Consider the following 26061-nt stretch of genomic DNA (forward strand, 5'->3'; position numbering starts at 1 on the left):
ACAATCATTCTTGAGGCAGATTGAAGGCTTAAGTGCCAGCTTAAGTGAAAAATTAAAGAAAATGTGCTAAGTAATTGCAAAACAAAAATTAACTTAATCAGTTTTAATGCGAAAGATGCCAACGAAAGAAGAGAAGCAGCAGGCTGCTAGGGTGGAGAAAAGAAGAACTGCTCAGGAAGCAGCAAATGCATCAACCTCTGAGCAAATGAATGCTAAGCAGAGAAAGAGGATGAAAACTATGAAAAAACTACGAATGCTCAAGTCAAGTGTATTCACTGCATGTTATCGTGCAGAATGCCATTACTGGTTACCAATAATAAGGGCTGGGAATCATTTAAAAAAATAATTAATCTAATCATTGTATGTAATTAATCATGATATAATCGCATCTAACATTAAAACATGTAATCATAAAATAAGTACTTAAATCATGAAGTAAATATACACTGAATCACAAAAATAATGTAGAATCAACATTAAGAAATAAAAAAAACTTTAATGGCATAACTTAGAATTAAACAATGACTTTAAATCTGAACTTTTAGCAGAATAAGACTTGAACAGTACAACCTGAAATTCAATGGCTTCCTAAAAGGTAAGTTGAAGAGAAGGCAATAAAAAAATAAGTCCAATTTATTATAAGCACCTACAAAATAACAACAAAAAAATCTTGTGTGAATTTCAGATTGGTATAATATATAAAACACAGAGGTGTCAAAGTAAAACTAAATGATCTAAATAACTTTGCACTTTAAATGTATTGCTAAAGACTGTATAAGCATCTCATAAATGAACATACATTAAAATTGTGTTAAAACTGTGCAAATACCATCCTCAGTTGTTCATCATCATCAGCGACTTGATAATTATACTCTACACAAGATTTTTTCAACTGGTGTCCTGTGGCAATAATACTGTAGTGTCTCTGGGTCCTCATCTGAGAGAAACACTCTCTTCTGGTGGACGAGACCTGTCTGTGATTGATGGGAATACCTGGAGAAGTCAAAATAAAAACAGCTCTGTGATCACTGTTTTGCAGACAGGAGACATGTCAGGGGTCCAGCTGCCAGGTTGTGTGTTTGCCAATGACTTTCGCAGAGCTGAGGAAGAGTAGACATATAAGTGAGCACTAAAGGCTGTGTCTGCGAGCACCATTCTCCAAACTGATTTTTGACAGCATCTCCAGTAGTCAAGACCCTTTAAGATTTAATATTTTCGTAGTTGGTAGAATTGTGGTGTGCCTTAGGATCTTTTGAGTTATAAAAAGTGTGCCAGCACAGAAAAAAGGTTGAAAACACTACTGTACACCTTTTATTCTGGCACACAAAAAATTCTCTGTAGCAGCTATCTCGCCTAAAAACTGACACAGTGCATTACTTGGGTGGTTATGTTGCATTTTTTGCATAAATCAGTGTAGATACTACAGACTGGAATAATGAGTAGGGATAAACATTGCACTTCTGCTTTGTAGAATTTTGTCATTAAGTTAGGGCAGTCAGCACTGTAAGCTACCTGACAGACTGGCGAGTTAAATACAGAGGTACTAGAGACTTATTTTGATTTTAGTGCCACTCAAAGATAACTTTACGCTTAGGCAGTATGCCATTAATTCAATCTTCTATAACCCTGCCCCTTTCATCTGACTCCCTTGCATCTATGTTGGTAGGTGATCGCCTAGCTGCCTTCCCTGGATGTGGCAATATTTTTTAACGCTGTAAACTGGCAACATTAATCGCAAAAATGAACACATTCATTTTACCAGGCCTACCAATAATACCTACTCCTGAATCAAATATAATTCTCTACTTTTTAGTATGCCGTATTATTCTAACAGTTAATGAATTCAGCCAGGAAGCTTGTGGGAATGATGCAATGATTGCTTGTCTGTATGCTGGGTATAAAATATTAGCTCACTTATTTGAACTTGGAAAGGTATCAAAGTAACTGACTTGTATTGCCTACCCACAGTAGGATATGACATTACTTCTCTTGAATTTTTTTGATCCTTCAAGGTCTTCCATGATGAATTAAGCAATGCAGCAAATGCAAAATAAATAGTAAATTAATAATGTGTTTTTACTTTCTTGTGTATGCAGTACAGGGAAAGTATTGTAATCGTCTAAACATTTTGATGAATCTCGATGTTTTAGACCACCCTGACTTTCTTGCATACAAAGTATAGGGAAAGTATTGAAATCCACCAAAAATTCTATTTTGATTTTGATGAATCTAAACATTTTATACCACCTTGCGTTTGAAAATACAATTTTTGGAATTATGTATGTGTGTTTGTTCTGTGTGTGTATGTAAACACAATAACTTGAGTACGCTTTCAATTAGGTAAATCAAATTTTGCATACAAGTATTAGGTACAAAATGTAGATTTCTATCAATTTTTGGGTGATTTTCGCTAACCAGAATTGGTAATTTACTTTTTATTCATGCAGCTGCACAGTCCGATTTACTCAACTTTACTTTTATAATAATTTTTCATTATATTATTAATTTGATTGGATTGGATGTTGATGGTTCCTTAATGTCAAGTCAACTCAAGTTGGGGAGCATGCACTGGTACAGTGTGTTGCTGTACCCACTACACATCGAAACAGCTCGGGATCCCGGTTGGCAACCCCCCAGGCAGGTACATGGTCCAGTCCTACCCTCCGGAAATGGCCCTCCATCTGCCGCAGCCAGGTGTTATGTGGGCGACCCCTTGGCCTGGTCCAGCCACTTCGGTCCCCAATGAGGATCTTATGAGCTGGATCACCATCGGGGAAAAGTGCCACATGGCCGTAGTGCCGTAACTGTCACTCCCTTACAATGCAGATAATGTGCCTCATTCGGGACACAAAGTCAAACCAACGGTACCCAAGGATTTTCCGGAGAGACACAGTACCAAAGGAGTCCAGTCTTCATCTCAGGTCACTGGATAGCGTCCATGTCTCACAACCATATAGTAAGACTGGAAGCACCAGGGCTCTAAAGACTTGGATCTTCGTCCTTTTGCATAGATATCGGGAGCACCACACACCCCTTTCCAGTGACCTCATGACCCCCCATACTCTTCCAATCCGTCTACTGACTTCACAGGAAGAGTCACCACAGACATGAATGTCACTGCCAACGTAAGTAAACCTCTCAAGAAGGTCAACACACTCTCCAGAAACAGAAACACTGCTGATGGCTTTGCCCAAGAGGTCATTAAAGGCCTGGATCTTGGTTTTTATCCAGAACACTTGCAAGCCCAGAGACTCAGACTCCTTACTCAGTCTCTCGAACACCCCGATCAGAGCCTCCATTGACTCCGCGAACATCACAGCATCGTCAGCAAAGTCAAGATCCGTGAATCTTTTTTCACCAACAGATGCACCACAGCCGCTGGACCCCACAACTTTCCCCAACACCCAGTCCATACAAGCATTGAACAGAGTAGGAGCAAGAACACACCCCTGATGAACCCCAGAATCAACTCGGAAAAACGCAGAGGTCCTGCCTCCACTGTGCACAACACTCACAGTACCAGTGTACAGGCCAGCCATGATATCCAGTAGCCTCAAGGGGATCCTGCGAACCCTCAGGATGTCCCACAGGGCAGCTCGTTCAACGGAGTCGAATGCTTTGCAAAAATCGAAAAAGGCTGCAAAGAAATTCTGCCGATATTCACGTTTGCGCTCTATGAGAACCCTCAGTGCCAGGATGCGGTCGATGGTAGACTTCTTAGGCATAAAACCAGACTGTTCCAGTCGCTGGTAGGTGAGCAAGTGATCATAGATCCTATTGAGGATGACCCTAGCAAGGACCTTACCTGGCACCGAGGGACAGTGTTATCCCCCTGTAGTTGCTGCAATCCAGGTGATCACCCTTCCCTTTCCAGATAGGGATGACAAGTCCCGTTTTCCAGTCAGTTGGGATGATGTCAGTCTCCCAAATGGAAGCAAAGATTGCTTGCAATGCCAGGAGGACAGCTTTACCACAAGCCTGGAGAAGTTTACCCCGGATACTATACTACAGATCGCTGCAGCCTTTCACCTCCTCAGCTGGTTCACCACCTGTGCAATCTCAATGAGATTGGGTGGTTCACAGCTAATTGGAGGATCAGCCTCAAGAACCATGGACCCAGAGATATCTAACGTCCTAGCCAGAGGATCAGCTTTGAAGAACTGCTCAAAGTAGCCAGCCCAGCGGGTCACAACTGCAGTGTCATCTGTAAGGACCATTCCTTCAGCTGCCCTGACTGCTGCTCTCCGAGGAACAGATTCAGATGTGCGTAATGCTTTGATTCCTCTGTAAGCAGGACGTGGGTAGCTAGATCACAGATGGTGTGTCACTTGCTTACAGATTCCTCTAACAAACGCCTCTTTATCTGCCCTCACAGCCCTCTCAGTTCCTGGTACAGACCAGAGTTGCCATTGAGCCGTACGCTGCAACTCCTCCCGATGATATCCAGGGTGCCCTGCGAGAGGAAACACCTCCTTCTGGGAACACCAGTAACATGAACACAACCCTCAGCAACCTTCAGGGTCTTGTCATGGAAGGTCTCCCACATCACTTTAGGATCGGCAGTTGTACCCAAATCTGAAAGATCCTCACACAAACAGCGTGCAAACTCATTAGAAACAGCCTGGTCTTGGAGTCTGGCCAAGTCCAGGTTCATTTTCCTAGTAGGTTGTAACCTACTGGACCTAAGCTGGATCCTAAGAGTAGCAACAACAAGTCTATAGTCAGAATTCATAAACTGGGCACTTCTATAGGCCCTGCAGTTTTGCAAAAGCCTCCAGCGTCAGCTTACGAGAATGTGATCGATCTCCTTCACTGTACCAACCAGTATTGGAGTACCAAGTCCAACGATGCGGTTTGTGACTCTGGAACCAGGATCCAGCGATTCGCAGCCCCTGACCTTTTGCAAAGTCAAGGAATATGGAACCACTTCACCATGGTCCTCAGACCCATGGGGACCGAGACAATCCTCATAGCCAGCCCTGTCAGTACCAGTGGCTGCATTGAAGTCACCCATGTCCAAAGCAGTGTTACCTCGTGGGCACCCATCAACCACCAAGCGAAGCTTCGAATAAAATGTCTCCCTTGCCAAAACAGCACTCACCACAGTCGGAGCATACACTGAGACAACAGACAAGGCACTCAGGTAGTGCCGTAATCTGAGTCCCATAATATGCTCGTTGCAAGGAGTGACATCAGACACCATTGGAAGAAGCCAATCCGCTACAGCAACAGCTACTCCCTGAGTATGACAGCCATCAGACTGATCAGACCAATAAAAGGTATATCCACCTACAGAGATCTGTCCAGTCCCTGGTCTGCGCACCTCAGAGAGTGCTGCCACTGAAATGTGGAGTTTACGCAGCTCCTCCGACAGCAGAGGAAGATGATCATCTTGCCGGAGAGACAAGATGTTCCATGTGCCCACCCATATGGGCCGCCTCAAATTGGGACCCGAGTACTGCTGTGCAGCAGGTGACGCCTCAGCACCACACCAGTTTTGATCCCCAACATACCTGACCCTACTGGCTCTCCAACGGTTTCGACTCTTCCGGGGATGGGGCTCCCGAGGGCTTTCCCCCATCCCCTTCATGATGCGAGCAGCCTTCCTATGGGCGGCTGCAACAGAACTACTCCCGTGGAGAACAAAAAGGAGTCTTTCTGTAGTCTCGGAGCTTTGTAAAGTTTTCTTACGGTGGCCGGAGTGCTAATCCTGCCAACAACTCCCATGATTTCCCTGCAAGTTGGAGGACCGCTTGCAGGGCCGGTTGCAGTTTAACGTCATACCCAGGACCAGTTAATCTAATTTTAATGTACATCTTTCTATTATAATAAAAAACTCTTGGGAAATGAGACTTTGTATCCTGAGACAAGACATGATCTTTTGAAGAGAGACACTTTCACGTCCGGTGAGACGAGACTTTGTACCAAGAAATTTAACTACGCCCAGGGCCGGATATAAAAAACAAAGTAGGTGACAAAGTAGAATATTGTAAAGAATTCAAAAACATTGGCGAGATACACGTGCAGAGCGGTTAGGGATAATGGAAGTATGAAAATTCGAAAGTCTCAAAAGAAATGATAGTAAAGATTGCATTAGCACAAACAAATGGAAATTATTACTCGGTGAAATAACGGAACAGTGAAAAGAGATCAAATATATTGTTTGGAGACTTGTAGATCGTCTAATTTGTGTTGCCATCAGGGAAAAGTAGTGTTTCTTCCCAATGAAGAGGCGTATCTGCGACAATTAAAAGATTGGTTGTTTGGTGAAAGTGAAGTACCGCGAGAGAAAATTTCAAGCCTCGCTAGACAAGGCTTTATGCATAGAGATTTGGAAAAGTTCTGTCCACATCTAAAACATTTATAACCACGCACACAGTTCAATCATTTCTCATTTGTATGAATGCTTTTGTCAGATACAGTTTGTGTAGAGAGAAAGAAACGATATTCACTCATGGGCAGTTACAGTGGTGTGAAAAACTATTTGCCCCCTTCCTGATTTCTTATTCTTTTGCATGTTTGTCACACAAAATGTTTCTGATCATCAAACACATTTAACCATTAGTCAAATATAACACAAGTAAATACAAAATGCAGTTTTTAAATGATGGTTTTTATTATTTAGGGAGAAAAAAAATCCAAACTTACATGGCCCTGTGTGAAAAAGTAATTGCCCCCTGAACCTAATAACTGGTTTAGCCACCCTTAGCAGCAATAACTGCAATCAAGCATTTGTGATAACTTGCAATGAGTCTTTTACAGCACTCTGGAGGAATTTTGGCCCACTCATCTTTGCAGAATTGTTGTAATTCAGCTTTATTTGAGGGTTTTCTAGCATGAACCACCTTTTAAGGTCAAGCCATAGCATCTCAATTGGATTCAGGTCAGGACTTTGACTAGGCCACTCCAAAGTCTTCATTTTGTTTTTCTTCAGCCATTCAGAGGTGGATTTGCTGGTGTGTTTTGGGTCATTGTCCTGTTGCAGCACCCAAGATCGCTTCAGCTTGAGTTGACGAACAGATGGCCGGACATTCTCCTTCAGGATTTTTTGGTAGACAGTAGAATTCATGGTTCCATCTATCGCAGCAAGCCTTCCAGGTCCTGAAGCAGCAAAACAACCCCAGACCATCACACTACCACCACCATATTTTACTGTTGGTATGATGTTCTTTTCTGAAATGCTGTGTTCCTTTTACGCCAGATGTAACGGGACATTTGCCTTCCAAAAAGTTCAACTTTTGTCTCATCAGTCCACAAGGTATTTTCCCAAAAGTCTTGGCAATCATTGACATGTTTCTTAGCAAAATTGAGACGAGCCCTAATGTTCTTTTGCTTAACAGTGGTTTCGCCTTGGAAATCTGCCATGCAGGTCGTTTTTGCCCAGTCTCTTTCTTATGGTGGAGTCGTGAACACTGACCTTAATTGAGGCAAGTGAGGCCTGCAGTTCTTTAGACGTTGTCCTGGGGTCTTTTGAGACCTCTCGGATGAGTCGTCTCTGCGCTCTTGGGGTAATTTTGGTCGGCCGCCATTCCTGGGAAGGTTCACTACTGTTCCATGTTTTTGCCATTTGTGGATAATGGCTCTCACTGTGGTTCGCTGGAGTCCCAAAGCTTTTGAAATGGCTTTGTAACCTTTACCAGACTGATAGATCTTAATTACTTCTGTTCTCATTTGTTCCTGAATTTCTTTGGATCTTGGCATGATGTCTAGCTTTTGAGGTGCTTTTGGTCGACTTCTCTGTGTCAGGCAGCTCCTATTTAAGTGATTTCTTGATTGAAACAGGTGTGGCAGTAATCAGGCCTGGGGGTGGCTACAGAAATTGAACTCAGGTGTGATACACCACAGTTAGGTTATTTTTTAACAAGGGGCAATTACTTTTCACACAGGGCCATGTAGGTTTGGATTTTTTCTCCCTAAATAATAAAAACCATCATTTAAAACTGCATTTTGTGTTTACTTGTGTTATATTTGACTAATGGTTAAATGTGTTTGATGATCAGAAACATTTTGTGTGACAAACATGCAAAAGAATAAGAAATCAGGAAGGGGGCAAATAGTTTTTCACACCACTGTATACTTAGCGTTTTTACAATGTAATTCCAAACACGGAATCAAAGTTCAATGCGATATTGACGAAAAGGTAAAAGCGAAATGAGATTGAATATATGGACATAGGTGATCTGCGGTGGGTTGGCACCCTGCCCGGGATTAGTTCCTGCCTTGTGCCCTGTGTTGGCCGGGATAGGCTCCAGAAGACCCCTGTGACCCTGTGTTCGGATTCAGCAGGTTGGAAAATGGATGGATGGATGGACATAGGTGATATGACAGAAGTATGTAGATATTGTTTGGCTTTAAACTTTAAGTCAGAGACTTGTAGATCGTCTAGCTCATGTTGCCATCAGGGAAAAGTAGTGTTTCTTCCCAATGAAGAGACCTATCTGCGAGAATTCAAAGTTTTGCTGTTTGCAAGCTGCAGAAACGTGGAGTTGCTAGTGCGTAGCACAATTAGGGGATTGGCGAGCAGGGGGCAAAGCCCTCTAGTAATATAAAAATATAATTATTGTCTTGCGGTTTACTCCTCAAATATCCATCCCCATATCTGAGTATACGAGAAAGTCTAAAGGAGACCACTCCTGATTGTTCAGAAAGCAAACAGAACCCTTGAGTTGTCAAAGTATATTTTTCCTCCTAAGCACACTTCTTTATGGTTTGAAGGACATTTTGGGATTTTTTTTTGTGTTTATAATTTTACTTCCATTTTCTGACCACCTTGTTTTCCCTTTTCCTGTTTATTGCTAATTTCTTAAGACTAACTCATAAAATATCTCATTCAAAATGGTTAGTGACTTGACCTATGAGAGAAAAGGCAGGGGAAATTCATAGGGGCTTGCGAGATGCTGCAATGGGGAAGGAGCTTAAAAGGAAGTGCGGTGAACAGTTTGACAGGTTGAACCTTGTAGAAGGAAAGAAGGTGATTGGTGTGGCATAAAGGCTTGTGATGACAGAGATCCCCCATGAAGAGGAAGAGTGTCTCCCAGGGTTAACAGTAGGAGTTGATTAGTGTACTTTCTTAAGGAGCCAATAATTAAACAGCTGATTGTGTCTGTATGTCAGTCCTTGTCTTGGAGTTGGTGGGCGTGGCTCCTTCCTGCGTGCGCCATAGGTGTCTCACTTGTCAGCGGCTTAGTGAATCCACGCCCCTTCCGGCGTGCTTTCCATGGTTGTCTTGCCTTAGTGAATTATATATATAGATGCGGTTAATTTGAGTGTATTTGATAAAGCTGCGTCAGGGATGTGGATCTAAAAAAGGGAAACCACACTGGAACAATAGCACTGCTTTGATGCTGTGTGCTGCCAGTTTGCAAAACCGAACAGAGAACTTGCGTACACCAGGGATTGAGCTAACGTGAAAATGTGTGTGGCTTTATGCCAAGTTTAGTTTTTATACATCGCGATGTAAGCTTGGAAACGGGTGTACGCAACATTTTTGTGCATACACATCGTTTATTCATGAGGCCCCTGGTTTAAACCCTGGGTAACATGTCATTTGCTGGAAGTCTGACCACAAAAGCAAGTAAGACGGACTCTGACCGAAACGGGCAGTAAGCTAGAATAAAAATATGTAGATTTTTGCTTATCTTCGTTTTTGGCATCCAATCCAGTACATGTCACTAATGTGCCTGTTAACACTTTCCATGAAAAAATGGAGCTTCCTCCTCAATTGAAATCAGTGACACTTAAATCCAATGTGTGGACTTACCATGGATTCAAACAGAGGTTGGTTAAGAACAACTGGAAAAAAAACAAACCATATGTAAACTATGCAACTCACAAGTTAAGTTATCTATCTATCTATCTATCTATCTATCTATCTATCTATCTATCTATCTATCTATCTATCTGACACAACAAATTTGAGAAATCATTTATCCTGATGTCACCCATTATCTAAGTGAACATCTAAATGAGTAAAGCCTAGACAATCTACACTAGAAACAACAATTAACTTCAAGCTTCTGTTTAATTCGCCATGTGCCCAGAAAATAACTGAATCTATAGCAGTTTTTTTATCTGTAAAGATATGAGACCTTATACCGTTGTTGAAAACGTGGGCTTTCAACAAAGGATACAAGTTTGGGAACTGCTTTATGCTATACCAACCAGAAAACAAATGAGTGAAGTTATTGTACCTAGGCTTTATGAAGATCTTATGCAAAGCATTGTCACTTCTCTCAGGTCAGCGGAGACAGTAGTCCTAAGTTGTGACAGCTGGACATACGGAGCAGCAGATTTTTATGCGACAATCACATGTTGCTACATTAAAAACAACTGGGCACCTGTGGTGGATGTGTTGCAGACTAGAGAGTTGCATGCCAGTCATACCGTGAGCAACCTCTCTGTCTATATGCAGTGCTGCTGAAATGGCTAGCTGTTGTTCCAAAATCCTTTCTAGCATTTCTAATCTGTTGTTCCATTGCGTGACCGCTTCAATCACGAGTTTGTGTGCTTGCAAGTTCAATGTTTCTCTTTAAGCACTTGGCTATTTGTACATTGGAAAAAGCTGGCAACTTGCCTCACCCAGCTGAGCAAACAGGTAATTGTTGGATTTTTCAGAGTAGCCTGCAATACCAAAGTGTGTATACAAAGCAGCTGATGAGAAGCAACTCCATAAGCTGTACTGCAAAGCTCATATTAGCAGCTCTGTCAGTCACGATTTCTAGTTCTTTGTCTTTTAAATTTCATTCATACAACTCTGTTTTCAACAAGCATCATTTCTAGATCCTCATTTTAAAACACTTCCTTTTTGTCAATGGAGGAATTGTGAGGAAACATTTTCGAGACTGATTAACACGACTGCAACATATTAGCAACTGAAGATATGTGTAACTTGTAGAATTATAGAAAGACAAGAGTCTTCCCATTGTATGTTTAATTTTGACTAATTTAAGATTAGTTTAAATGTCTAATTGGGAATAAATCTGGCTAACAGTGTAGTTTCCCAATAGGTTACTGAGTAATGAATCAATAGTTGATTATTTTATAATAATATAATTCACAAGATGATATAGATGTTTAATAAAGTGCCATTGCATTATAGTTAAACAAGGTGCCCCCATAATATTTGTGGACTTTGCTGTGACAATACGTATGTTTCTTAAATTATGGTGAATTTTTTTTTTAAAGAGCAATGTTATTTTGTTCAATATCATGCAAATAGTGATGTTAACTGTTCATTACTAATACAGTATTGCTTCTTAGGTTTGGTTAGGTGCATGCACTGATACAGAGAGCTGCCACACCCACCACACAACAAATGACCTTAGTACCAAATTAGTACCCGAGTGCAGCCATGGAACGGGTGACACCTCAGCACCACACTAGTTTGAATGGAATAGAATGGAACAGTGTGCGGGTTATGTACAGTGGCTGGAGGGCCAATCCTGCTACCAAACCCCGGGTTTAACCTGAAAGTTGAAGGACCTACTTGCAGGGCTGGATACAGGTTAACGTCATATCCAGGACGGATCAATTCTGCATATGTTATGTTATGAAGTCACTATGTAGACACCCTTCAAAGTCTCAATGAAATATGTCACATTATATTAATGTTCTCTGTGCTGCAAATAGGCTGACACTGCAACAGACCAAAGCCATCAGGAAACTACAGGGGACCTGGGTTTAAAGGGAGAGTCCCAGGTCACACTGCAGTCCAGGTACTGTGAAAATACACAGCAAAGCACCTGCTGGTGGCTGTGAATCACATAGGTGACAGAGACAATTGCCACTTGCCTATCTGGATCACTGGCTGAATGGTGAAGGTATTAGTAGACACAATAGCTATAATTGTATAACCCAATCTACTACTAACAAGAACAAAACTGTCTGTCACTCAAGCATGCATTGTCATAGGTGCTAGTGAAGCTGAAGCAATAAAAGGAGTAACAAATTCACCTCCATGTTGGAAAGAAGCGTTTGATTTGTTTAAAAAACACAGGGGCAAGACTGAACTTTTAAAAAAAAAAATCACTGGGGCATGGCTGAAATTTAGTGAATGAGTTGTTACCTTTCCAGGTAGTAAAGTTTATCCATTACTGAGGGATGGATCCTTCTCTTCTGGGATGAATGAAAGAGTTAATGAGAATTGATTGTTAAAGGAACCTTGTCATAAGATATTAGTTAAAGGTGTGTGGCTCTCATACATCTCCTAGTGGACACATCAGTTATACCAGACATGGCTGCTGACTGCTTCACCCCACAGCCTAGGTAAATCTGCATGCACAACAACCCTAGTCATTCCTCCTGTCATGTAACAGTATACTTGAGTCAGCAGTTAATTGCAGAGGTTTAATGATATCACAGAAGGAAATTGCTACACGAATTCCATGATCAGTTTGACACGACCTGGTCAGACATGAGATTGACTGACTAGACCTTTCCCATTTGGCAGCGCCTTTGCTAAATTCCCCTTGCCTGTTGAACAGCAGCTGAGGCAATGCTCAAATATATGCAGTATATAGGAGTCTTTAAACCCTCCAAGTCACCAATGAGTTCTTCTGTTGTTCTTGTGTTAAAAATAAATGGTAGCTTGTAGTTTTGTGTGGACTACAGACAAGCTAATGCAGTTGCTCAGAAGGACTTATACACTTGCCATGTATTGATGAGTCATTAAACCTCATTGCAGGGTTAGCTGGTTTTCCTCGCTCAACCTTAGGAGTGGTGATTGGCAGATGGAACTGGCCCAAGATTCATTCTCATTTGGTGGTGGCATTTCCTGGTCTTTCCATTCGGATGGTGCAACATCCCCGCTACCTTTGAGTGACTCAAGTAGACAGTGCTTGCTGGACCATGCCACTTACAATGTCTAGCATACGTTTGATCTTGTGATAAGCTTCCTATGAGCCATGCTGGGGAGACTAAGGACGGCCAATCTGAAAATGTATTCTGAAAAGTGCATCTTAAAATAAGAAGTAACATTTCTTGGTTACTGGATCAGTGGATGAGACATTTGCACTGCAGAGGACAAGGTGGTGGTGATCAACCCCACATACTCAAAGGCAGGTTTCTGTAATTTCTTTTCTTACAGAAGATTTGTTCAAACCTTTGCAACAATAGCAGCTCCTCTGGACTGGCCATTGCAAAAAGAAGAAGTCTTCCAGCAGCCACAACTTTCCCTTTGCCAAGCTCCGATATTAGCATCTGCCTGACACACACTTAACCTTCCCATTAGATAAGAACACCAGTGGAGTGGATGTTGGGGCAGTGATTTCTCAGCGACATCCACAAAAAGAAAAAGTGGTGGCCTATTTCAGCCCTTCTATCATGAAATGTAAAAGCAACTACAGTGTGATAGAGAGAGAGCTACAGGCTGTGGTGGAGGCTATTTGATAGGTCAGGTGCTACCTCTTTGGACTGCCCTTCATAATATGCATAGTCCAAGGTACACTACAATGGCTGTTATCTTTTTGCTGGTTAGATTGGTTACACAGATGAGGGGACTACCATCACAATCCAGACAGCCTCTCGCAGAGACCTTGTGTGGAAGATTGGTGTCAGTGCTGCACCTGTCAGGAAGAGTGAGAGCAAGAGCACAGGAGGAGCCCAGTTGCTGCACCCTTAACTTAATAAAAGGATAGGTAGAATGGAAAAAAAAAACAGCAGGAGGATCCCAAATTATGCAAGGTTAAATTGCTGGTTCACACACCCATCCCGCTTAGGTGGAAAGAGCACCCAAGAACAGTGCTATGAAGGGATCCTGGTCCCAGTTGGACAACCTGACCATTCACATCAGAGGGTTGCCCTGGCAGTGGTGTAAACTGGCTATTTGTGAGGACACTACACATCCTAATACCACAGAAAATAATGTACTAATGCACTATACCACTAGTATGTTTCAAAAAGGGTAAAGTGTATGAAGAAAAGAAGGGAAAATAATATGAATAAACATACCATGGTTTTTGTCAAAATACACTCTTAATCCATCACGATAAACTGTAAATTTGTCAGATTTGGAAAAAAAACAACCTGGAAGCTTTTGGAGCTTCTGCCTGTCCTACAATGCAGTTTAAAATGACAGCAGTCCAACTTACTGTCAACTGTATATGTATTTACTTTTTCATTGAGCCCCCTAATAAAAGGTCAAAAATTATGCTTCTGTGTCAGCGTAACAAAAATGTCTGAAAATACTTTGAAATGCTAACATTCTGCAGTAACCACAGCATAATATATCTGCCTTTCAATATCATTAGTGAGACCTGCCAAATAAAACCTTCAAATCGTTGAATCTTATTATGTATTTGGATAAATACTATATAAACTTATTTTAATCTGATCTGTAGGTCCTTGTTTGCTTTTCTGATTTTTAAAGTTGCTTTATAGAGTTTGCATGTTTGCATGAGGTTTCTCCTGGGAATCATTTTTTTTTTCTTTATTTGTAAATTGTGACAACAGAAAACGAAATTTTCAATTCAGCAACACTCTAGGAGAAGAAAAAAATGAGAAAGGGGACTTTGCCATGTATAACAGGCAAAGTTGCAATTCTGATGATTTACAACAGCTTGCTTCACCAGTCAGGATTAAATCATTTTAAGTGGAGGAGCAGGAGTAGTATCTTGGAAAATATGTGCCAGAGTAAGATGAAAAAAAAGGAAACAGAGCAGAGGACGCTCAGCAACAGTTCATAATTACCGCCAAGTTTTTGTTTTGTTTTTTTTTAATGTGCCTATTACTAACAGAAATGTAATATGAATAGCAAATAGGCAGCACTAAACAGGGCTTGTTGGATTATAAGCTTTATTTTTCATTAAAATGGATAGACTGCTGCGGCATCACTTACACAAGGCAGATTATTTCATAGTTTTGGATATTTGTAGATAAAAATGATTTCCCTGCATTAATTATGTTTTCATTAGTCAATTCTGCTAGAAATACAGTTGTGCTTGAAAGTTTGTGAATCCTTTAGAATTTTCTATATTTCTGCATAAATATGACCTAAAACATCATCAGTACTAAATGTAGATAAAGAGAAACCAGTTAAACTAATGAGACAAAAATGTTATACTTGGTCATTTATCTATTGAGGAAAATGATCGAATTTGACATATTTGTGAGTGGCAAAAGTATGTGAACCTTTGCTTTCAGTATCTGGTGTGACCCCCCCCCCTTTTGCAGCAATAACTGCAACTAAACATTTCTGGTAACTTTTGATCGTTCCTGCACACCGGCTTGGAGAAATTATAGCCCATTCCTCCGTACAGAACAGCGTCAACTCTGGGACGTTAGTGGGTTTCCTCACTTTAACTGTTCGCTTCAGGTCCTTCCACAACATTTCGATTGGATTAAGGTCAGGACTTTGACTTGGCCATTCCATAACATTAACTTTCCAAAACATTACTGAGTTTTTAAATAGTGTTTAAAACCAAAAGAATTGTGCTCTTACAGTTCTTCCTTTTTGTTTCTACTGGAGCTGCGACAGGTTTGTGTCCTCCCATCTGTAAGTGTCCATGAGCCTGTGAGTGCTTTTCTTGTTCTTTTGGTATTTTGGTTTTCTTTTATGGAATCATTTGAGTCTACACGTTTATGTTCTAGTGATTTAATGTGATTGAAATAAATACTTCTGCATTCTCTTCTGTCTACTAATGTCATTATTATTATAAATACTTTTTGTGATGCATAAGAGTGACCCTCCATTTCAGAGTATGTGGAATCGCTCAATAGAGCAGAAGGCAAATTACTTTTTTACTTTATTCTGCATTCACATGACGAAATGAAATGGCAAAAAACATACAAATATAATATACCAGACCATCTCATTATTGTCTGCAGTTAGTATACAGTATTTCAGCTAGAAGCATGTTACATACATTTTCATTACATTTAACATGCACAAAGAACAATTTATTTGAACACCAAGGCTTCTAATCTTTATAAGTTGCACTTATCAGTTTCCATGATTTCAATTTGTGGGTTCAGAAATTATTAACAATCCAAATATCCATCAAAACCATAATATTTTCCATACTGCAATCTAAAGGTATCCAAGTTTTAACCTCATCATATCCTTCAGGCCCACGTGTTGCAGAAACCCCCCTTCCTCAGGGCCAGACATTCTAAACTGTAATAAAACAATTAATACTCATCATGAGTATTAATCAGGACTTATAACAAATCTTGAATGAAACATGGAATAATTTGCCACAGTACTGCTTTTAAAATTATACAGCAGTGTATCAAACAAACCTTTTTGCTGTTTCTTCACCAAGAAGTACTGCTGAACTGAACATACACCCTTGACTCACAATGTACCTTAATAGAGAAGGGTCTTGTTGCAAACCCATATGCCACTTCTGCAGCCACAGGACCATGTGATGTCAGTCAGGGGCTTGACATTGGTGGTGTGAAGTGCTATTTTAAAAATATGGGTCTCCATGACTAAAGCTTTGAGATAGTGGATAAATGTATATAAAAATGCATGTAAAAGTAGATACAGATACTGAGCATGAATAAATAAATAAATGTAACTGAATTTCACTATTAAAACCTAATATAATGCAATAAAAAGTGTAAGGTTTGAATAACAAAAAGTAGTTTTCAATTTCTACATTTTTAGCACTGAAGAAATTTCCTTAAAGTTGGTTACTAAAACTACATAGGAGTTCCTTAAAAAGTCTAATCTCTCTTGCCCCCTTTACTGGTCACGAGAAGGGTCTCATTAAAAATTAACATGCACTTGGCACTAAAGACAGCTGGTGTTGCACCATCCAACTTCATGTATCATGATGAGGATCTCCAGTTGTCCTTTTTCATTATTGCAATCTGTCCTTGTGATCCACCAAAGACCACCTCTGTACTGCATCCATCCATCCATCCATTATCCAACCCGCTGAATCCAAACACAGGGGTCTGCTGGAGCCAATCCCAGCCAACACAGGGCATAAGGAAGGAACCAATCCTGGGCAGGGTGCCAACCCACCACAGTCTGTACTGCATTGAGTTGCTATTTATTCTGTTATAGTTTCGCAATCATTGTGATGTTGGTTTAAAGGATCTGTCATGTAACGATTAAGCAGTCATATTTGTATTAAGTCTGTCCCTTTAATATATCTTCTCAACAGGATGAGTGAAGTCAGTCGGAAGGGGATTGATAGGTGAATATATTTAGAAGGAAGAGGTTTTTTTTTTTGTCTTGTTTATTTTGTTTGGTGATTAATGGAGAAAGCAAGAGAACTTACACTTATGAGCTGTATATTCAACAGAGTCTTAATGGAGGATAAACAGCTCCCTGCCAGTTGTTGAAATAGAAAAAGTGGTGGTCTATTTCAGCCCTTCTGTCATAAAGTGTGAATGCAACTACAGTGTTACAGGAAGAGTTTGGGATCTGAGGCGCACCTCTAAAGCTGACAGTACAGCACACCATAGAGGATTACTGGTAGGACTGTTCACTTGTCTACCTCAGGATCCGCTGATTGTTTATCTTCCTCTCCTATTGAACATCAATATTTTTGTATTCTGTGATTTTCTCCATGGAACAATCACATTTTTTGTCTTTTTCTTTATGTAATAAAAACAATCACATGGTTTCTATCTTTTCTTTATGTAATATTTATTGTGTACTGAGGTTTGGTACTTATTCAATGTACAATAAAATATGCATTTTTGTTTTATCTTTACTTTTCTCTTTCTATAATATACTCTTCATAGCCTCTGTCTTTAAATGAGTGATAGTTTGTTTTTGGTGGAATCTGAGTGGTTTATCAAGGGTTTGATATTTAGGCTTTTCTACCCTGCACTAAATAAATGAATAGAGACCACTTCATTTAGGTGGTTATATGAACCTGGGGCTCCAGGGTTATTTTAGAACCTTGTGGGTTAAAGTTCTCTGCTCTGAAAGTCTTTTCATAGATTTATAGAATATAGCATGTACCTTCCCAAGCCTTGCAGAATGCTGTACTCTGCGTACCTGTATGAAATGCTGCTGGCAGTCAGGCATCCAACCCTGCCCATCTTCAGGGCAATAGTTGGCTGCTACAACACTATAATGTTTCTGTGAGATGATGACACCCTTCAATGTCTAAAAGTACCCCTGTGTTAAATATGCTGTGAAATATACTGTGTGATTTTTGCCAGGGTCCTATGGCTGGAGCATGAGCAGAGGGTCTGTCTCTATAGCTAAACTCAAATGGAAATTATTAACCAGTTATTCTGAGATCTACTTGCTGAGCTTATAATCTATTTGAATTTAATGTAAAATGACATTATCACTGAAACCGTAAATAGAGATGCAAATAAAAGGTAAGATAAGATGACTGAATTTGTTCACATTTAATAGCCGATTTATTTCCTATTAATTTTTTTGTACTCTACGATTAGAAAATATGCAAGAAAGAATGTGTAAAAGTAAGGCAACATACATTTGATGTGAAAAACTCAAAAAGGCAAAATCAAACCAATTCTAAATGGAAAATACCACCAATGATTAATCTGTGAATAAGTGACTTATGGTGATAAATATTTTATAACAGTACAATTTAACTTCTGCTCTATTGTAAACATATCACACTTTTAGTTTTTAAAGTATTTTGTTTAAAGGAAAATGAAGAAAAGAAGACTTTACAACAAATTCAGGATCAAACAGTGACCCACTAGAAAAAAAATCAAATTTTTACAATATCAGGACGATACCAAATTTAAATGTATCTAATCCTTTTGGTATCCTTAGCATTATTAAATGCCTTGCTTTAAGTCTAAACTAAAATTAAAAAAGCATAATATTTATGTCTGAAAATGTAATTTATTACTGTGATAGTCTTCTTTTCTAACTGCTTTCTATTGTAAATTATTAATGAACTACAATTACAGAAATGTTTCTTCTTAAAATTTTTTTGTTACAGGTCAAGTGAACCTCCACAAGCCACTGCAACTGATTATTGGAACCGTAACACCAACCTCTGTTCTTCTGTCCTGGGGTGCTATGCTCAGATCTCCGTTTCAAGATAATATAATGAATGAATGCATGGAAGATGGGTAAGAGGCACATAATAATATGCTGAAATCATGTAGCATGCACACGTATCATAAATAAAATTGGGGCAAAGTGTGTGAAGTTCAAAAAGACTATCAACAATAAATAAACCAAATGAAATCAAATTTGCAATGTTTTCTTAATAAGCTGTTATATTAAACATTAATCATGCAGAGTAGAAAGAAATGCCACAACTACAAAATTTCCAAAGTTGTGAAGGGTAGATTTTACTCATTGGAGTCTGAACACAAGTTGATCTCTCGTAATTTTCAGATTTTTCTCAGTTCCAGAGTCATGTGTAAAAAGAATTCATTTTGTAAGCATTTGGCTTGGAACCAACTTTAAAGAAAATGCCCAAGCTCAGTTATCACTCCTTTTGTTAATTTCCTGTCATCATTTCTTTAATTACATAGATGAAGTCACACTTTTTTGTAATAAAAATACACAACTATTATTGCAAGTTTAGTGGTCATTGTAACTCAAGGGATATTTGGTTTTGAAATGTCTTTCTCTTATAAATGCTTATTAACCACATGCATCCATAAGTTAAACGTGATTGAAAAATGACCATAGGGGATTTTTTATAAAGAGTCTTTTGAGATAGGTGTGGCATACTTCTAGTGAATCAAGATGGGTGTTTGCATTTGTGAAAGATTACATGTTAACGTTTTTTTTTTTTTTTCTTTTTAAAATGAACACAAGTTTTGGAATCATTGTAAACTGCATTGGGTAAGGAAGGAACTGTTTAACAAAACAAGTCCTTGTTAACAATGCCTTTTAATTCAGTGCTTAATGGTACTGGAGTATCACTCTGGTTTATGGTTTTTGTTTCAGGCTGTTTGGGAGGCGATTGCACTATAAAATTAAGATTTAATTAGTTGACTTTTTTTTTAGACTGTTAAAGTAATAATAAAGAATAATCTTAAGTTATATCAATGAAAGTTTCACTTTATTGAATTAAATGTTACATTTTATTGCAAAATTCCTTCAAAAAGACAAATCCTGATATAGAATTTCTTGATTTGACTATTATTTTGAGAAGCAACAAAAGAAGCTAGAGGTGCAGTTCTATGGAGAATTTGGCGACTGAGCACTAAAATACTTGGAACAAAACTTAGCAAACATATTTGAAATCGATCAATTGTTAACACCATGACATGTCCAACAGGAACATCACATGCAATGTATTTTGATGTATTTCTAGGCATCTCTCTCTCTCTCTTTTAAAACCTTTATTCTTTTCAATCCAACTAAGAAATCTAATTTGGAATTCCATTTCTTTATGGTACTTTGTCTTATAAGAGTGTGCAATAAAGGTGCAAATGTGTTAGTTAACTATCCAAAAAGGAATACTTTCATGGTTTACTTCTGTACTTTGTTGTATTGTAGTGACAATTAAGCATTTTGACAGTGTACTGAGTAGCAATACATTTGGCATCTTGGTTCTATCTTCTTTCTTGGTTTTATATATCATGCTTCATAATGTGTTCAATCATAATTGTAATAGGAAACAAATCAGAAAGAAGGGAACGGTACTTTTCAGGATAACATATTGTAAACCACAGGGGGCAACCAGACGGCCCCAATCTCCAAACACAACCTCACAGACACAAGTTCTCAGTAAAAACATAAGGTTTATTATTAACAAACATGTACAAAAGTCTGAGCATGCTGTCTGTTGTGTCATCACGCTCACAGGTTATGCGTGAGCATGGGCACGTGCTATTTCTGCAACTGATATGCAGAAATGCTGTACTTGTAGGAGTCTGCACATTGCCACATTTGTTCAATTGTTTGTTGACTTTGTGTGTGTCTTTTTGATGTATTAAAGTTATACTCTTTGTTGTTAATTTTATTAGAAATATAACAATTCTGCAAGCAACGATAACGCTCTTAACGATGTTTTATTAACGTGTTCAGGTAACTCTTTATGTCAAAGTGTGCTCAGTTTAACGTTTAAAACTGTATAAAGTACGCTCAGAAATGTTGCTTCTTTATTAATATACTAGATATTACTCCCATTACAATAACGGGCGCTAGAACAGTAGTGCATAAACATTAGTAGGAACAGTCTATATTAAATGGCAAGGGACCTTGTATGTGGCTGTAATATGCGTCATTGTATTGTGTGCCTTTAATTTTCTCACTCAGAAATACTGGTTTGTATTTCCGTAAAATGCCTGTAATTTTGTCTGACAGTAATACAGCGGAACCTCGGTCCATGACCATAATTCATTCCAAAACTCTGGTTGTAACCCGATTTGGTCGTGAACTGAAGTAATTTTCCAGACCGTATGAACTGTATGTAAATATACATATTTTTTTTAATTTTTAAGCACAAATATAGTTAATTATACCAATGAATGCACAGTTTAATAGTAAACTAAATGCAAAAACATTGAATAACACTAAGAAAACCACAGAGAACAACAGAGAAAACTAACACTGCAAGAGTTTGCGCTATAGCCTTACGAACCGCTCGCTACAAACACTTTTTTTAATGAGTTTTAAGCATGGGGAAAAAAACGAACATTCGAAAAATCCGTAATTTAATAAACAACCAAGAAAAGTAACATTGCAACAATGCATGCACGCCTGTGTGTGTGTCTGTCTCTGTTGCGGTCCTGCGTGTGTGTGTGTGCGTGCGATTCTGTCTCTCGCGCCGGCCGGCCAGCCTGCCTGCATGCATGTTTGTCTCTCATACGGGCCTGTGCGCGTGTGTGTGTGTGTGTGTGTGTGTCTGTCTCTCGCGCGGGCCTGCGTGTGTGTGTGTGTGTGTGTGTGTGTGTGTGTGTGTGTGTCTCATCTCAGGTAAAGAGACTGACTTTATCTTATTGAAAAAGGGATTAGATAGCCTTCTGAGACCTCATCCTCATCTTACAGAAGACTAATATCAGGTATTGCTTGATCACCTTAAGTTCCCCTCTGCACTGCAGGTTGCTAAGATATATTTGCATAATGCTAAACCTTATACCAGTGCTATGCATGCACTGCAACAAAAATATGGTCACCCAGGGCAATTAATTCAAGCAGAATTGAGTGCCATTTTGAATGCCCCTGCATTAAGATCACGTATTGAGGACTTTGCACTTTCACTCAGGAAATTTTCACCAAATTATAGAGATGCCTTTGCAGAACATTGTGTAACACAGGGCATCATACATAATGGAAGTAGCCAAACTTATACACTCGTTGACTTTGCTAACTGGAAAGGAAAGCACAGGTACTACAAGTAGCACAGAGGGCAACAGGCATACATACTTGTGAAAAACTATTTGCCCCCTCCCTGATTTCTTATTCTTTTGCATGTTTGTCACACAAAATGTTTCTGATCATCAAACACATTTAACCATTAGTCAAATATAACACAAGTGAACACAAAATGCAGTTTTTAAATGATGGTTTTTATTATTTAGGGAGAAAAAAAAATCCAAACCTACATGGCCCTGTGTGAAAAGTAATTGCCCCCTGAACCTAATAACTGGTTGGGCCACCCTTAGCAGCAATAACTGCAATCAAGCGTTTGCATAACTTGCAATGAGTCTTTTACAGCTCTGGAGAAATTTTGGCCCACTCATCTTTGCAGAATTGTTGTAATTCAGCTTTATTTGAGGGTTTTCTAGCATGAACCGCCTTTTTAAGGTCATGCCATAGCATCTCAATTGGATTCAGGTCAGGACTTTGACTAGGCCACTCCAAAGCCTTCATTTTGTTTTTCTTCAGCCATTCAGAGGTGGATTTGCTGGTGTGTTTTGGGTCATTGTCCTGTTGCAGCACCCAAGATCGCTTCAGCTTGAGTTGATGAACAGATGGCCGGACCTTCTCCTTCAGGATTTTTTTGGTAGACAGTAGAATTCATGGTTCCTTCTATCACAGCAAGCCTTCCAGGTCCTGAAGCAGCAAAACAACCCCAGACCATCACACTACCACCACCATATTTTACTGTTGGTATGATGTTCTTTTTCTGAAATGCTGTGTTCCTTTTACGCCAGATGTAACGGGACATTTGCCTTCCAAACTTTTGTCTCATCAGTCCACAAGGTATTTTCCCAAAAGTCTTGGCAATCATTGAGATGTTTCTTAGCAAAATTGAGACGAGCCCTAATGTTCTTTTGCTTAACAGTGGTTTGCGTCTTGGAAATCTGCCATGCAGGCCGTTTTTGCCCAGTCTCTTTCTTATGGTGAAGTCGTGAACACTGACCTTAATTGAGGCCTGCAGTTCTTTAGATGTTGTTCTGGGGTCTTTGTGACCTCTCGGATGAGTCGTCTCTGCGCTCTTGGGGTAATTTTGGTCGGCCAGCCACTCCTGGGAAGGTTCACCACTGTTCCATGTTTTTGCCATTTGTGGATAATGGCTCTCACTGTGGTTCGCTGGAGTCCCAAAGCTTTAGAAATGGCTTTATAACCTTTACCAGACTGATAGATCTCAATTACTTCTGTTCTCATTTGATCCTGAATTTCTTTGGATCTTGGCATGATGTCTAGCTTTTGAGGTGCTTTTGGTCTACTTCTCTGTGTCAGGCAGCTGCTATTTAAGTGATTTCTTGATTGAAACAGGTGTGGCAGTAATCAGGCCTGGGGTGGCTACAAAATTGAACTCAGGTGTGATACACCACAGTTAGGTTATTTTTAACAAGGGGCAATTACTTTTTCACACATGGCCATGTAGGTTTGGATTTTTTTTCTCTCTAAATAATAAAAACCATCATTTAAAAACTGCATTTTGTGTTTACTTGTGTTATATTTGACTAATGGTTAAATGTGTTTGATGATCAGAAAAATTTTGTGTGACAAACATGCAAAAGAATAAGAAATCAGGAAGGGGGCAAATCGTTTTTTACACCACTGTATATCAGTGAAACAAAACTTGCTAAAACACCACCTGTCAAAGTCTTTACAGTTTATCTTAGCAGTGAAAGGAATGCGTCACAGATACAACTGGGACCTGACAGCATAAAAGTCAAACAAGAGACAGCGGTTCAAACCATTCTGTCCTTAATGTAATAATCAAGAGCATCATTTAAATGCTTGCTCATGGTTTACCAAATTGGACACTGTCCATCAGATGGAGTGGGTAAAAGACAAAGAATGATGCTGGAAATGTGGCAGAGGGCATAAACCAGACAAATGTACCCTATTTGGTTAGATTTTACAAAGCCCAGCTGAATTCCTCCAGCAGCCTTATGGTGAGGTTTCATTTTGCATAATTCAATTCAGCAGCCTATTCATGACCTCCATCATCATGTAGAGAGACTGTGGCAACTAGACACCCTTCCATTCTGTCAGGAGACAGATGTGACTACGTCTAAACAACACAAAGAAGCTATGGAGAAACTTGAAACTTTAACCAGCCTTGTTGAAGTTAATGGAGTACAGAGGTATGCCACACCTCTGTTATGGAAGAAAACCATTCCCCTCATTCAGGCATCCCATTCAGCAGTAATTAGCCTTTTGAGAAGTACTGAAATATGGCTAACAGCAGTTCCTGAGAGAGCTAGTCAGTATAATAAACAGGTTAACAAACTGTTGGACTCTGGATATGTTGTGAAGACTACCAATAGAGGCAAGTGAATCTCCCAGTTCTTGGTATATTCCACACCATCTTGTTCACCACAATAATAAATCCAGACTGGTATTTAATTGTTCATTTGACTACCAGAATAAATCACTCAGCTAAAGTCTGCTCCCAGGTCCATCTCTGAGCCTATCACTTCTTGGAGTTCTTCTGAGGTTCCAGGAATACCCAGTAGCTGTCAGTGGAGAGATTTGTGCCATGGTTCATCAGATTAGACTTCTTCCAGAAGATCAGCCACTATTCCTTTGGAGAGAGCTGGATGTAGGTCACTCTTCCTTCGGCACAACCTGTATCCCATGCAGTATGATTTTTGCTCTGCAGAAGCACGTCAGGGAGCATGCTGAAGGGAATGAAGCAGTCGTGGACTCTGTACATAAGGCATTCTATATTGATAACTGCCTCCAGTCATTTCAGTCTCCTCTCCAAGCTAAGCAGCGTATTGATCTGTGTTGGGTGCTGCTGGCAGGAGATGGGTTTGATATCAGGCAGTGAACATTTATCCAGAAGAGTCAACCTTAGGATTACATTAGGATTGTTCTCCAGACACAAGCAAAGGAGACGCTGTTGGATCAGCCGCTGTCTTACTGCAGTTGTGTTGCATGTCGATCATTTAAAAGCCTGTGCAGCAGCTTTCCTTTTGTCTCACTGACTTGTCTTGCGGGTTGTTAAAGTGTCTCAGAGAAAATCATGTATTGTCTCCTTCCAAGCCTTCCAAGATTTTTTTTTATAACAGAGAGAAATGTAGATTTTTGTTCATGGAAAAACAAGATATCCCCTGAAAAGAAGCCCTAGAGCCTCTTTTGGAGGAAAAGGTTATATAAGACCCTGTCTAATTTTGGGGGAAACACAGTATCTCTTCAATATGATAATGCATTGCATTTAATCCGGGTTGGAGGTCGCCTACGCAAGGCTGCATCAGAATTAGGGGAGGATGAAATACATCCTATTGTGCTGTCACCTGATCATACTATAAAATTCTGTTTTGTGATTATGATGAATAATTACTTCACCCTGGGCCAGAGCCAGTATTTGCTGAAATTCGGAGAACTTACTGGATACTTCAGGGAAGACAAGCCATCAAAGGTCACCAATAACAGTGTTTTGAATGTCGCAAGTGGTGTGGTCAACATGTCATTACCAAGATGGCCAATCTTCCAAATGCATGTCTATGTATACAAAAACCACCTTTTTGGTATACGGGAGTGGACTTCTTTGGTCCATTCACAATTTAAATATGAAGAAGGTTAGAAAAGTGCTGGGGTATCATTTTTAAGTGTCTCACTACACGATGTGTTCATTTAGACCTTATTTTGAGTATGGACACAGATTAATTCCTTCTATTTCTCAGAAGATTCATCATTTTGGAGGGGCTTAGGAACAAGAGTTTAGATCTGTGAAGAACTCCCTACATATTGTCCTCAAGAACCACACTGTGTCAGAAGAAGTTCTCCAAACAGTGCTGGCAGAA

At 39.6% G+C, this 26061-nt stretch overlaps 1 protein-coding gene across 14 annotated transcripts in view; it reads left to right on the forward strand.

Annotated features, from left to right (window-relative positions):
- LOC120523489 (target of Nesh-SH3) overlaps nt 1–26061 on the forward strand; it is a 281674-nt gene that overhangs the window by 98703 nt on the left and 156910 nt on the right. For all 14 annotated transcript variants that reach the window (XM_039744835.1, XM_039744841.1, XM_039744837.1 and 11 more), the window contains exon 4: nt 18888–19020. In XM_039744835.1, coding sequence (XP_039600769.1) covers nt 18888–19020 — 133 coding nt within the window. The remainder of the gene's footprint in view (nt 1–18887; nt 19021–26061) is intronic.

The sequence above is a fragment of the Polypterus senegalus genome, chromosome 2, assembly GCF_016835505.1.
Source record: "Polypterus senegalus isolate Bchr_013 chromosome 2, ASM1683550v1, whole genome shotgun sequence".
Taxonomy (NCBI): Eukaryota; Metazoa; Chordata; class Cladistia; order Polypteriformes; family Polypteridae; genus Polypterus; species Polypterus senegalus.